At 65.6% G+C, this 13,149-nt stretch overlaps 1 protein-coding gene across 1 annotated transcript; it reads left to right on the top strand.

Annotated features, from left to right (window-relative positions):
- The first annotated feature begins 1,621 nt into the window (after positions 1-1,621).
- CAPNS1 (calpain small subunit 1) lies at positions 1,622-12,911 on the top strand. Its single transcript, XM_068910125.1, is given in 12 exon segments — positions 1,622-1,743; positions 3,664-3,894; positions 3,896-4,032; positions 5,761-5,794; positions 6,774-6,863; positions 7,696-7,753; positions 8,259-8,323; positions 8,452-8,520; positions 9,300-9,378; positions 10,345-10,461; positions 11,266-11,324; positions 12,406-12,911. Coding segments are annotated over 11 exon segments (777 nt in total). The 5' UTR covers positions 1,622-1,743; positions 3,664-3,852; the 3' UTR covers positions 12,433-12,911.
- Positions 12,912-13,149: the final 238 nt, after the last annotated feature.

Genomic DNA, 13,149 nt, shown 5'->3' with positions numbered 1-13,149 from the left:
GGGTGTTGGGGTGTTGGTAGGGTACATGGGTGCCGGAGGGGGTCATATGGGCACCTGGGGGGGTATATGGGTGCCTGGGGGGGGATATTGGGGTGCTGGGGGGATATATGGGCACTGGGGGGGTATATGGGTGCCTGGGGGGGATATTGGGGTGCTGGGGGGATATATGGGCACTGGGGGGGTATATGGGTGCCTGGGGGGGATATTGGGGTGCTGGGGGGATATATGGGCACTGGGGGGGTATATGGGTGCCTGGGGGGGATATTGGGGTGCTGGGGGGATATATGGGCACTGGGGGGGTATATGGGTGCCTGGGGGGGGATATTGGGGTGCTGGGGGGATATATGGGCACTGGGGGGGTGTTGGTAGGGTACATGGGTGCCAGAGGGGGTCATATGGGTGCCTGAAGGGGGATATTGGGGTGCTGGGGGATATATGGGCACTGGGGGGGGTGTTGGTAGGGTACATGGGTGCCAGAGGGGGTCATATGGGTGCCTGGGGGGATATTGGGGTGCTGGGGGGATATATGGGCACTGGGGGGGGTATATGGGTGCCTGGGGGGGATATTGGGGTGCTGGGGGGGATATTGGGGTGCTGGGGGGATATATGGGCACTGGGGGGGTATATGGGTGCCTGGGGGGGATATTGGGGTGCTGGGGGGATATATGGGCACTGGGGGGGTATATGGGTGCCTGGGGGGGATATTGGGGTGCTGGGGGGATATATGGGCACTGGGGGGGTATATGGGTGCCTGGGGGGGGATATTGGGGTGCTGGGGGGATATATGGGCACTGGGGGGGGTGTTGGTAGGGTACATGGGTGCCAGAGGGGGTCATATGGGTGCCTGGGGGGGGATATTGGGGTGCTGGGGGGATATATGGGCACTGGGGGGGGGTATATGGGTGCCTGGGGGGGATATTGGGGTGCTGGGGGGGATATTGGGGTGCTGGGGGGATATATGGGCACTGGGGGGGTATATGGGTGCCTGGGGGGGATATTGGGGTGCTGGGGGGATATATGGGCACTGGGGGGGTATATGGGTGCCTGGGGGGGGATATTGGGGTGCTGGGGGGATATATGGGGCACTGGGGGGGGTATATGGGTGCCTGGGGGGGATATTGGGGTGCTGGGGGGATATATGGGCACTGGGGGGGGTGTTGGTAGGGTACATGGGTGCCAGAGGGGGTCATATGGGTGCCTGGGGGGGGATCCGGGTGCCTGGTATATAGCTGCCGACCCGCCCCCTATAGAGCCCCCCCCCTGCTGCCCATGGGGGGGGGCCCGGATACCCCCCTGCAGAGCCTCCCCCCCCCCTCCCGGCCGCCATCATCTCCTTCCGGCCGCCTCATGCTGCGTCACCGGAAGGGCCGCGCCCGCATGTGGGGGCGGGGGCGGGGCCAGAACGCGCGCTGGCCCCGCCCCCTCCCGCTCCCGCCCCGCCCCGGCCGCTGCCCGAGGAGGCGGGGGCGGGGCCATGACGCGAAAGGTCCCCGCCCACTACCGCGCCCGCCGCCGCCGCCAGGCCCCGCCCCCCGGGCCGCTGCCCGAGGAGGCGGGGGGCGGGGCCAGAACGCGCGCTGGCCCCGCCCCTCCCGCCGCCGCCGCCGCCAGGCCCCGCCCCCCGGGCCGCCTCGGTCCCCTCCCGGGGAGGGCGGGGCTGGGCCCCCGGACGCCTGGGCCCCGGGGCGGGGTCCGCAGTCGCCGCCGCCGCCGCCGCCGCCGGGAGCCGAGCGGAGCCCGCAGGTAGCGGGTCCCCCGGGTACCCCCTCCCGACCCCCCCCCCCGACCCCGGTTCCCCCCCCCCACCGCGGTCTCTTCCGGGATCCCCCCGCCCCGCGCGTGACTCAGCCCCGCCCCGGACGCCTGGGTCCCTTTCGATCCGGAAACCCCCGAGCCGGGGTGGGGGTGTTACGGGGGGCCCAGGCGTCCGGGCGGGCTGCCCCCCGGCTGTGCCCTGGGGGGCCAAGGGGGGTCCGGGGGGTCCGGGGGATCTATGGGGCCAAGGGGGATCCATAGGGTCCAGGGGATCTGTAGGGGCAAGGGAGATCCATAAGGTCTGGGGGAATCTATAGGGCCAAGGGGGATCTATAGGGCCAAGGGGGATCCATAGGGTTCAGAGGGATCCATAGGGTCTGGGGAGATCTGTAGGGTTCAGAGGGATTTATAGGATCAAGGGGGAATCCATAGGGTCCGGGGGAATCTATAGAGCTAAGGGGAATCTGTAGGGTCCAGGGGGATGTATAGAGCCAAGGGGGGTCCATAGGTTCTGGGGGAATCTATAGGGCCAAGGGGGATCCATAGGGTCCAGGGGGATGTATAGAGGCAAGGGGGTCCATAGGTTCTGGGGGAATCTATAGGGCCAAGGGGATCCATAGGGTCCGGGGGATGTATAGAGGCAAGGGGGGTCCATAAGGGTCCGGGGGAATCTATAGGGCCAAGGGGAATCCCCATAGGGTCCAGGGGGATGTATAGAGCCAAGGGGGTCCATAGGTTCTGGGGGAATCTATAGGGCCAAGGGGAATCCATAGAGCTTGGAAGATCTATAGGGCCTGGGGGGTCCATAGGGTCCTATGGACCAAGGGGCTATATGGAGCCAAGGGGGGTCCATAGGGTCCAAGGGGATCTATAGGGCCTGGGGTCATTTATAAGGCCCGAGGGAGGGGTCCATAGGGCCAGGGAAGGGGGGAGCCTGTGGGAACTGGGCGAGGGTCTATAAGACCTTGGCATGTCTGTAGTGCCTGGAAGAGTCTATAGGGTCTGAAGGGAGGTCTACAGGACCTGGGGGCTCTATAGGGTTTTGGGGAAGATCCATAGGTCCTGGAAGCATCCATAGGGTCTGAGGGGCGCTGAGAGCGGGGAGGTCTACAGGGCTCGGGGGCATGTTGTCTGTAGGATTTGGGATTCTATAGGGTTGGAAGAGTCTATAAGGTCTGGCAGAGGACTATAGTATCTCTTGAGCATGCGTAGAATCTACGGGGGCTTAGGGGGCCAGGGGGATGCATAGGGCTGGGGGGGGGCTGTAGGATCTAGGGGTGTCCATTGGGCCTGGAGAAGGTCCATAGGCCCTAGGGAGGATCCATCTAGGGCTGAAAGGGTCTATAGGGCCTGGGGGGGATTCTGTAAGGTCTGGAGAAGTTCTATAGGAGTTGGGGGTTCTATAGAGCCAGCAGGATCTATAGGAGCTGAGAAGAATCTGTAGGGCCATGGGGGCTCTATAGGGTCTGGGGGAAATCTATAGGTCCTGGGAAGGATTTATAGGTTCTAGAAGTCTCCATGTAGTCTAGAGAGAATCCATAGGACCTGGGGGAAGTCTATAGGGGCTGGGGGGGGGGAATTGGACCAAGGAGCATCCATAGGGCCTTGGGGAGGGGAGGAGTCTGTAGAGCTCAGAAGGATGGTCCCATAGGGTCTGGAGACATCTATAGGGCTGGGGGGCCTATAAGGTTGGGGGGGGGCACTATTGAATGGTCTATAGGTTCTGGATGAGCGTTATGGTATGTAGGGCTGAGCAGGGGGTCTATAGGGTGTGTGTGGGGGGGTCTGTAGGGCCCTGGAGGGCTCTATAGGGCCTGGGGAGAGGAGGTCTTGGGGGGGGATCTATAGGGTCCAGAGGAGCCTATAGCGCCGCGCTGTACGCTAACGCTGTGCTCTGTTTCTCTGCAGCCTCTCCCAGCGCTCCCAGTTACACCCCCGCAGCGCTCCCAGTGCTCCCAGCACTCCCAGTGCCCCCCCGCAGCGCTCCCAGTACCCCCCCACAGCGCTCCCAGTGCTCCCAGCACTCCCAGTTACCCCCCCGCAGCGCTCCCAGTACCCCCCCGCAGTGCTCCCAGTGCTCCCAGCAGGGCGGGGGCCATGTTCCTGGTGAAGAACCTGCTGGGGGGGGGCGGGCGGGGTGGGGGGGGGCGCGGGGGGGCTCCCCGGCAACATCGGCTCGGTGCTGGGGGGGCTGCTGAGCGGGGGGGGCGGCGGGGGCCGCCCGGGGGGGGCCGGCGGCGCCATGGGCATCCTGGGGGGCGTCATCAGCGCCATCAGGTGAGAGGCCGCGGCGGGGGAACGGGGGGGGGGACATGGGAGGGAGAGGGGGACATGGGGACGCGGGGGACATGGTGGGACAGGGGGACATGGGAAGGAGAGGGGACATGGGAGGGAGAGGGGACATGGGGACATGGGGGGGACATGGGAAATGGGGACATGGGACGGGGGGACATGGGAGGGAGAGGGACATGGGGACATGGGGACGGGGACGGGGGGACATGGGAAGGAGAGGGCACATGGGGACATGGGAGGGAGAGGGGACATGGCGACGGGGGGACATGGGACAGGGGGACATGGGAGGGAGAGGGGACATGGGGGACATGGGGACAGGGGACATGGGAGAGAGAGGGCACATGGGACAGGGGGACATGGGAGGGAGAGGGCACATGGGGACGTGGGGGACATGGGGACATGGGAGAGAGGAGGGCACATGGGACAGGGGGACATGGGAGGGAGAGGGCACATGGGACAGGGACATGGGGGGACATGGGGACATGGGAGGGAGAGGGCACATAGGGATGTGGGGGGGACATGGGACGTGGGAGGGAGAGGGCACATGGGGACATGGGGACATGGGACGTGGGAGGGAGAGGGCACATGGGGACAGGGGGACAGGGGGAAGGGGGACATGGGAAGGAGAGGGCACATGGGGACATGGGAGGGAGAGGGGACATGGCGACGGGGGACATGGGACAGGGGGACATGGGAGGGAGAGGGCACATGGGGGACATGGGGACAGGGGGACATGGGAGAGAGAGGGCACATGGGACAGGGGGACATGGGAGGGAGAGGGCACATGGGACGTGGGGGACATGGGGGGACATGGGGACATGGGAGGGAGAGGGCACATAGGGACGTGGGGGAGACATGGGACGTGGGAGGGAGAGGGCACATGGGGACATGGGACAGGGGAGGGAGAGGGCACATGGGGACAGGGGGACAGGGGGACAGGGGGACATGGGAAGGGAGGGCACATGGGGACATGGGGGGGGACATGGGGGACGTGGAGGGAGAGGGCACATGGGGACATGGGGACATGAGGGGACAGGGGGACATGGGAGGGAGAGGGGACATGGGACGTGGGGGGACATGAGGGGACGGGGACATGGGAGGGAGAGGGGACATGGGACGTGGGGGGGACGTGAGGGGACAGGGGGACATGGGAGGGAGAGGGCACATGGGGACGGGGGGACATGGGACAGGGGGACATGGGAGGGAGAGGGGACATAGGGACATGGGGACAGGGGGGACAGGGGGACATGGGAGGGAGAGGGGACATGGGACGTGGGGGGGACATGGTGGGACAGGGGGACATGGGAGGGAGAGGGGACATGGGACGTGGGGGGGGACATGGGATGGGGGACATGGGACGTGGGGGGGATATGGGACAGGGGGACATGGGAGGGAGAGGGGACAAGGGGGGTATGGCAGGACAGAGGGACATGGGAGGGTCAGGAGGACATGGGGACATGGAGGGGACAGGGACATGGGGACTTGGGGGGGCCTAGAGGAGGGACATGGTGGGGGGGCTTGGGGGGGCGGGGAGTGGGGACAACGGGGGGGGACGTGGCGGGGGGAGTCATGGACACGGGACTGGGGACATGGCACAGTGGCACGGGGACACGGGGGGGCGCGGGGACTGGGGTTTGGGGGGCCCACGGGATCGTGGCTGGGGGACGCGGGGGCACCCCGGGGTGCCCTGACCCCCCCCCCTTTCCCTTCCAGCGAAGCGGCCGCCCAGTATAACCCCGAGCCCCCAGTAAGTGCCCCGGCCCCCCCCCCCCAGTTCCCCCCGACCCCTGGGTTTGGGGGTCCCCTGACCCCCTGTGACACTGGCTTTTGGGGTCCCCCCCACTGACCCCCACATCCCCTGTGGGGGGGGCTTGGGTCACCCCCTGAGTTTTGGGGTCCCCCCCAGTGGCCCCCCCCAGCCCCCCAGTGGGGTTGGGACCCCCCCGGATTTGGGGGTCCCCCCCAACCCCCCAGCAGGGTGGGGACCCCCCGGGTTTTGGGGTCTCTCGAGTGGAATCTGAGCCTCCCTCGGGTTTCGGGGTCCCCTAGAGGGGTCCGGACCCCCCCCCGGGTTTTGGGATCCTTAAAGTGGAATCTGAGCCCCCCCTGGGTTTCAGGGTCCCCCTAGAGGGGTCCGGACCCCCCCCCGGGTTTCGGGGTCCCCCCCATCCCCCCAGCAAGGTGGGGGCTCCCCCAGGTTTTAGGGTCCCCCAAGTGGAATCTGAGCCCCCCCCCGGATTTCAGGGTCCCCCTAGAGGGGTCCAGGCCCCCCCTGGGTTTTGGGGTCCTCCCAGCTGTATCTGAGCCCTCCTGGGTTTCAGGGTCCCCCTAGAGGGGTCTGGACCCCCCCCCGGGCTTTGGGGTCCCCCCAACCCCCCAGCAGGGTGGGGGCCCCCCTGGGTTTTGGGGTCCCTCAAGTGGAATCTGAGCCTCCCTCGGGTTTTGGGGTCCCCCTAGAGGGGTCCGGGCCCCCCGGGTTTTGGGGTCCCCCCAACCCCCCAGCAAGGTGGGGGCGCCCCTGGGTTTCAGGGTCCCCCTAGAGGGGTCCGGGCCCCCCCAGGTTTTGGGGTCCCCCCCAGCCCCCCAGCAAGGTGGGGGCTCCCCTGGGTTTTAGGGTCCCCCAAGTGGAATCTGAGCCCCCCCCAGATATCAGGGTCCCTCCAGTGGGGTCGGGCCCCCCCCCCGGGTTTCGGGGTCCCCCGCTGACCCCCCCACCCCACCCGCAGCCCCCCCGCACCTACATCTCCACGGTGGACGCCAACGAGAGCGAGGAGGTTCGGCAGTTTCGGCGCCTCTTCGCCCAGCTCGCTGGCGACGTGAGTGACCCCGGGATCCCCCGGGATCCCCCAACCTCCCCCGAGGGATCCCACCCCCCCCAGGATCCCACCCCCCTCAGATCCCCCCCCCAAACACCCCATTCCCCCCCCCCACCTCCCAGGTCCTTCCCCAGGCCCCATCACCCCCAGCATCCTCCCGGATCCCTGGATCCCCCTGGATCCCCTCTAGATGTCTAGACCCTTCTGGATCCCTGTGGGACCCTCCAGCTTTTCTAGCCCCATCAGATTCCCCTGGATCCCAACCCCTCTTGGACCCCCCCCGACCTCTCTTGGATCTCCCCGACCCCTCCTGGCCCTACTAGATCCCCCTGGATCCCCCCCCGGATCCTTAGACCCCTCTGGATGCCTATGGATCTCCAGGCCTCATCGAGGCCCCTCCAGATCCTCCTGGATCCTGACCCCTCTTGGACGCCTCAGACTCCTTTTGGCCCCACCAGATCCCCCTGGATCCCTAGACCTCTCTAGATCTCTTCAGACCCCGTCTGCCCCCACCAGCTCCTCCTGGATCCCCCCCCCCAGATTCTCCCATCCCCACCAGACCCCTTCTGGACCCCCGCAGGCTCACTGGACCCTACTGGATCCCACGAGATCCCATCAGATCCTAGTGGGTCCTTCGAGTCTCCACTGGATCCTTGTCCCCTTCTGATACCTTTCCCCCTCCAGTCACTGCCCGAGTGCTGAACCCCCCCAGGCACCCTCCAGCACCCCAGGGTGGGGGTCTGGGTGGGGTGGGGGTGTCCCCTCCAGGGTGGGGGTCTGGGTGGGGGTCAGGGTGCCCCCCCCCACCCCGTGACACCCCGTCTCCTCGCAGGACATGGAGGTGAGCCCCACCGAGCTCATGAACATCCTCAACAAGGTGGTGACCCGCCGTAAGTGTCCCCAGCCCAGACCCAGGTGTCCCCACGGCCGGGGGGGTGGGGGGGGGGGACACGACACCCTCGGCTACGGGGGCAGCTCTGGGGGGGGGGAAGAGCTGGGACCCCCCCCCAAACCCACCAGGGTTGAGATATCGGGGAGAGGGCACAACCCTGTAGTAGCCACTAGAGAATCCCCACACACCTAGGGGGTAGCTGATGGGGAAGGGGTGGGGGGGGGGGCTCCAAAATTTTCAGTTCCTGGTGACAATTTAAAGTGGGGGGGTCTAGGACCACCCCCCATTTGGGGGGGAAGGGAGGGGGAGAGCACAACCTTATACTAGCCACTAGAGAATCCACTCTGATACCAATTGGGCTCATTTTGGTGGGGGGTATCCAGGACTCCAGGGTCTGCTTTTGGGGGGCAGAGCCACTTCCTTGAGGTGTTGCCCCCCCTTAAATTCACCCCTCCCCCTAAATTTTTGCCCCCCTCCCCCAAATTTTTGCCCCCCCCCAACAGATCCCGACCTGAAGACGGACGGTTTCGGCATCGACACGTGTCGCAGCATGGTGGCCGTCATGGACGTATCCTTGGCGGGGGGGTAGGGGGTGGATTTTGGGGGGGATAGGGGCAGATTGGGGGTGGCCCTATTTTGAGGAGGGGGGGGCTGCCCTGTTGGCCCCCCCCCAAATCCTTGACACCCCCCACCCAGAGCGACACGACTGGGAAGTTGGGTTTCGAGGAGTTCAAGTATTTGTGGAATAACATCAAAAAGTGGCAGGTGAGGGGGTGGGGTGGGACCCCCCTCTGGGACCCCCCCAAAATCCTGGGGTGGGGGGCAGAGACCCCCCCTGCCCCAAATCCTTGGGGAAATGGGGAGCAAACGAGAACTTTTTTCCCCAAATAGCTGGTGGGGGATGGGGAGAAAATGGGGACCCCCCTCAACACCCCCAAATTTCTGGGATGAAACCTGGCAGAAATGGGGACCTTTGGGACCCTCAGTCTCTGTGAGGGGGGGGTACAGAGGAGTTGGGGACCCCCCCAAAATGTTGGGGTGAAACCTGGCAGAAATGGGACCTTTGGGACCTTCAGACTGGGTGGGGGGGGGCAGAGAGGAGATGGGGCCCACCCAGGACCCCCAAATCCTTGAGGAGCAACTGAGACCCCCAACGTCCTGGGGGGGGGAAGTGGGGACCCACCCCCAAAACCCCCAAATTCCTGGGGTGAAACCTCTTAAAAACGGGCACCTTCGGGCTCCCCAGACTCCGGGGGGGGGAAACAAGGAAGAAGTGGGGACCCCCCCACCACCCCCAAACTCTAGGGTGGGGGGGAGGAGGAGAGAAATTGGGGACCCCCCCAGCACCCCCAAACTCTTTGGAGAGGGGGGGCAAAGGGGACCCCCAAATCCTGAACGGAAGCGGGGAAAGACAACTTGGGGTGATCCCGGGCCCCTGCGGGAGTTTGGGAGGGGGGACCCCAGGGTGCTGGGGGCCACCCTGGGGTGCTGGGTGGGGGTCCCCCCCACGTGCCCCCCAATTTCTCCTGTTGCCCCCCCCAAAGTGCATCTACAAGCAGTTCGACACCGACCGCTCGGGCACCATCGGCGCCCGGGAGCTGCCCGGCGCCTTCCAGGCTGCGGGTGAGGGATTCGGGGGGGCGATTTTGGGGGGGCCTGGGGACATTTGGGGGGGGCACAGGGACATTTGGGGTGTTGAGGGGGTTCAGGGGCGCTAGGGTGGGTTGGGGGACCTGGGGGTTTTTGGGGGAGGGGGGCGATTGTGGGGCTGGGGGTGTTTTAGGGGGTCTGGGGGCATTTAGGGGGTGCCGAGGGCATTTGATGGGGGTCAGGGGCAGTTTGGGGGAGTCTGGGGGTGTTTTGGGGGGTGACAGGGGCATTTGAGGGGGGTCAGGGCAGTTTGGGGGAGTCTGGGGGCGTTTTGTGGGGTGCTGGGGGCATTTGATGGGGGTCGGGGCAGTTTGGGGGAGTCTGGGGGCGTTTTGGGGAGTGACAGCATTTGATGGGGGTCAGGGGCAGTTTGGGGGAGTCTGGGGGTGTTTGGGGGGTGCCGGGGGCATTTGGGGGGTTGGGGGCATTTGGGGGGGCTGGGGGTTGGGCTGGTTGTGGTTACGGGGTGATGGGGGCATTTGGGGGGGTCCTGGGAGTGCTGGGGGGGGTCGGGGTGGGTTGGGGATCTGGGTGGTTGTGGTTAGGGGGTGCTGGGGGGGATTTGGGAGGCTGCTGGGGGAATTTGGGGGGGCCCTGGGGGGGTCAGGGGTCCAGGTAGTTGTGGTTAGGGGGTGCTGGAGGGGATTTGGGAGGCTGCTGGGGGGATTTAGGGGGTTTGGGTGTGCTGGGGGGGTCAGGGGTCCGGGAGGTTGTGGTTAAGGGGTGCTGGAGGAATTTGGGGGGGGTCTTGGGGGGTGCTGGGGGGGTCGGGGTCAGGGTGGTTGTGGTTAGGAGGTATTGGGAGGGGGATTTGGGGTGTCTAGGGGGGATTAGGGTGCTCCTGGGTGGGTTGAGGGTGCTGGGGGGCGGGGCTGCTGGGGTTGGGGGCTGCTGAGGAGGGGGGGGTCAGGGTGGGGGTCCCACGCGCCCCCTCCTCAGGCTTCGGGCTGCCGGAGCCGCTGTGGGCGGTGATGGCGCGGCGCTACGGGGACGAGGACGGCAGCCTCGACTTCGACAACTTCATCAGCTGCCTCGTGCGCCTCGACGCCATGTTCCGTAAGCGGGGGGCACCCCGGGGTGGGGGGCACCCAAGGGTGGGGGGGGGGACCCTCAGGGCTGGGGATTCCCAGGGACATTCAGGACCCCCGAGCTGGGGGAAACCCCTGGAGATGGGGGGCTCCCTGGGCGGGGGGGGACCCCAGGTTGGGGGCACCCTGGGGTGGGGGGGCACCCAAGGGTGGGGGGGGGCACCCTCAGGGCTGGGGACTCCCAGGGACATTCAGGACCCCCGAGCTGGGGGAAACCCCTGGAGATGGGGGGCTCCCTGGGCGGGGGGGGACCCCAGGTTGGGGACACCCTGGGGTGGGGGGGCACCCAAGGGTGGGGGGGGGCACCCTCAGGGCTGGGGACTCCCAGGGACATTCAGGACCCCCGAGCTGGGGGAAACCCCTGGGGGTGGGGGGGGGCACCAGGGACCCCCGAGAGTGGGGAAGCGCCGACACTTTTGGGGACCCTCCCCCAGGGCATGGGGTGACCCTTGAACATGAGGGACCCCCTGGATTGTGGGGACCCCTGGGTGCTTTGAGGGGGTCCTTGGCCAGTGGGGACCCCCAGAACATGGGGTGACCCCTGGGTTTTGAAGACCCCCCTGAGATTTTGAGGACTCTCAGGGGGGCTTTGAGGACCCCCTGGCACTTTTGGGGATCCCCTCCAGGGGGAGCCCTGGACTTTGGGGATGCCTTGGATTTTGGGGGGGGATCCTGGGACTTTGGGGACCCCCTGGTGCTTGTGGGGGGCCCCAGGGGGGTTTGGGGGGCCCCAACTGGGTGCCCCCCTCACCCCTTCCCCCCCTCCACCCAGGTGCCTTCAAGTCCCTGGACCGGGATGGGACCGGGCAGATCCGTGTGAGCCTCCAGGAGGTGAGTTTGGGGGTCCCCCAAATCCCTATAGGGTCCCCCAAATCCCTATAGGGCCCCAGTCTCTGTAGAGCGTCCTACGTCCCTAGGAAATCACCCCGAGTGTCTATACGGCCCCCCAAAAGCCGACTGGGCCGCCACAATCCCTGTGGAGCACCCCGAATCCTTGTGGAGCACCCCAAATCCCTATAGGGACCCTCAGGGCTCCATAGAGCAGCCCCAAATCCCTATAGGGACCCCCAAATACTTACAGAGCAACCCGAAATGCCAACAGAATCTCTTAAATCCCTATACAGTCACCCGAAATTCCTATAGGGCACCCCAAATGCTCAGAGGGCCCCCAGATTCCCTATAGGGACCCCGCAAATACCCATATAGCAGCTTCAAATCCGTAGGGGCGCTTCCAAATCCCTATAGAGATCTCCAATCGCTGTAGGGTAACCTCAAATCCTTGTGGAGACCCCCAAGTACCTACACAGCACCCCAAATGCCTATAGAGCTTCCTAAATCCCCATAACATCACCCCAAATCCCTGTAGGGCCCCCCCCAAATGCCTATAGGGCCCCACAGTACTCCACAGATCCTTATGGAGCACCCCATATCCCTACAGGGCAACACCAGAGCTCTATAGGGGCCCCCAAATCCCTATGGGACCCTGCAAATCCCTCTAGGGCCCCCTATATCCTTACAGGGTCCCACAAAGCCCCGTGGGGCTCCCAAAATCCCTAAAGAGCAGCCTGAAGTCTCTGTAGGGCACCCCAAATCCCTATAGGGTTCTTATCCTTGTAGGGCCTTTCAAACCCCTATGGGGTCACCCTAAATCTCTGTATATAGCATCCAGCACCCCTAGAGAGCCCCCCGAATCCCTAACGAGGAACCCCAAAATAGGGCACCCCAAATCCCCATAGGGACCTCCTGCTCCGTATAGAGCCCTTCAAATCCCTCTTGGGGCCCCCAAATCCCATTATAACACCCCAAATCTCTAGAGAGCGACCCCAAATCCCTGTAGAGTGACACCCAGTCCCTGTAGGACCCCTCCAGTCCCTATAGGCACCCTCGGTGACCCCCCCTTTTCTCTCCGCAGTGGCTGCAGCTCACCATGTACTCCTGAAGTGCCTGTGCCCGGGGGGGGGGTGCCCGGACCCCCCACCCTGCACCCCAAGTCTGTGTCCCCCCCCACAGCACCCCAAATCTGTGCCCCCCATATAGCACTCCAGTTCTGCACCTCCCATCCTGCACTGCAAATCTGTGGCCCCCCCCATATGGCAACCCACATCTGTGCCCCCCATATAGCACCCCAATTCCACATCCCCCCACCCTGCACCCCATTTCCGTGTCCGCCCATATAGCACCCCACTTCTGCACCCCCCACCCTGCACCCCCTGTCTGTGCCCCCCCCGTAGAGCACCCCAATTCCACGTCCCCCCTCCCGGCACCCCCAATCCCCCCATATAACACCCCACTTTTGCCCCCACTTCGGCACCCATGTGGGGGGCTGCCCGCCCCGCGGCAGGATTTGGGGGTGCCCTGACCCCCTCCATGCGGGGTTGGGGGGCCGCGACGCCCCCGCAGTAAAGCCAGCCTGGGCCCCGACCTTGCTCTTGGCTTTATTTTGGGGGGGGAACGGGACAAATTGGGGGGGATCTGTGGGGGGCAGGACACCTGGGCCCCTCGAGGCGGCACGGCTGAGGGTGGGGACCCCGGGGTGCTGGGGGCGGGGGCACATGGGTATGGGTGCTATAGGGTGGATATAGGGGGTATAGGGAGCATAGGGGCTGGGGGGGGGCGAGTGTCGGGGGGGGTTCTAGGGGGTGCGGGGAGCGGAGGG

Source organism: Struthio camelus, chromosome 16, assembly GCF_040807025.1.
Source record: "Struthio camelus isolate bStrCam1 chromosome 16, bStrCam1.hap1, whole genome shotgun sequence".
In the NCBI taxonomy this organism is placed as follows: domain Eukaryota; kingdom Metazoa; phylum Chordata; class Aves; order Struthioniformes; family Struthionidae; genus Struthio; species Struthio camelus.
The sequence above is the reverse complement of the archived record's forward strand: the minus strand, read 5'-3'. Positions and strand labels throughout refer to the sequence as shown.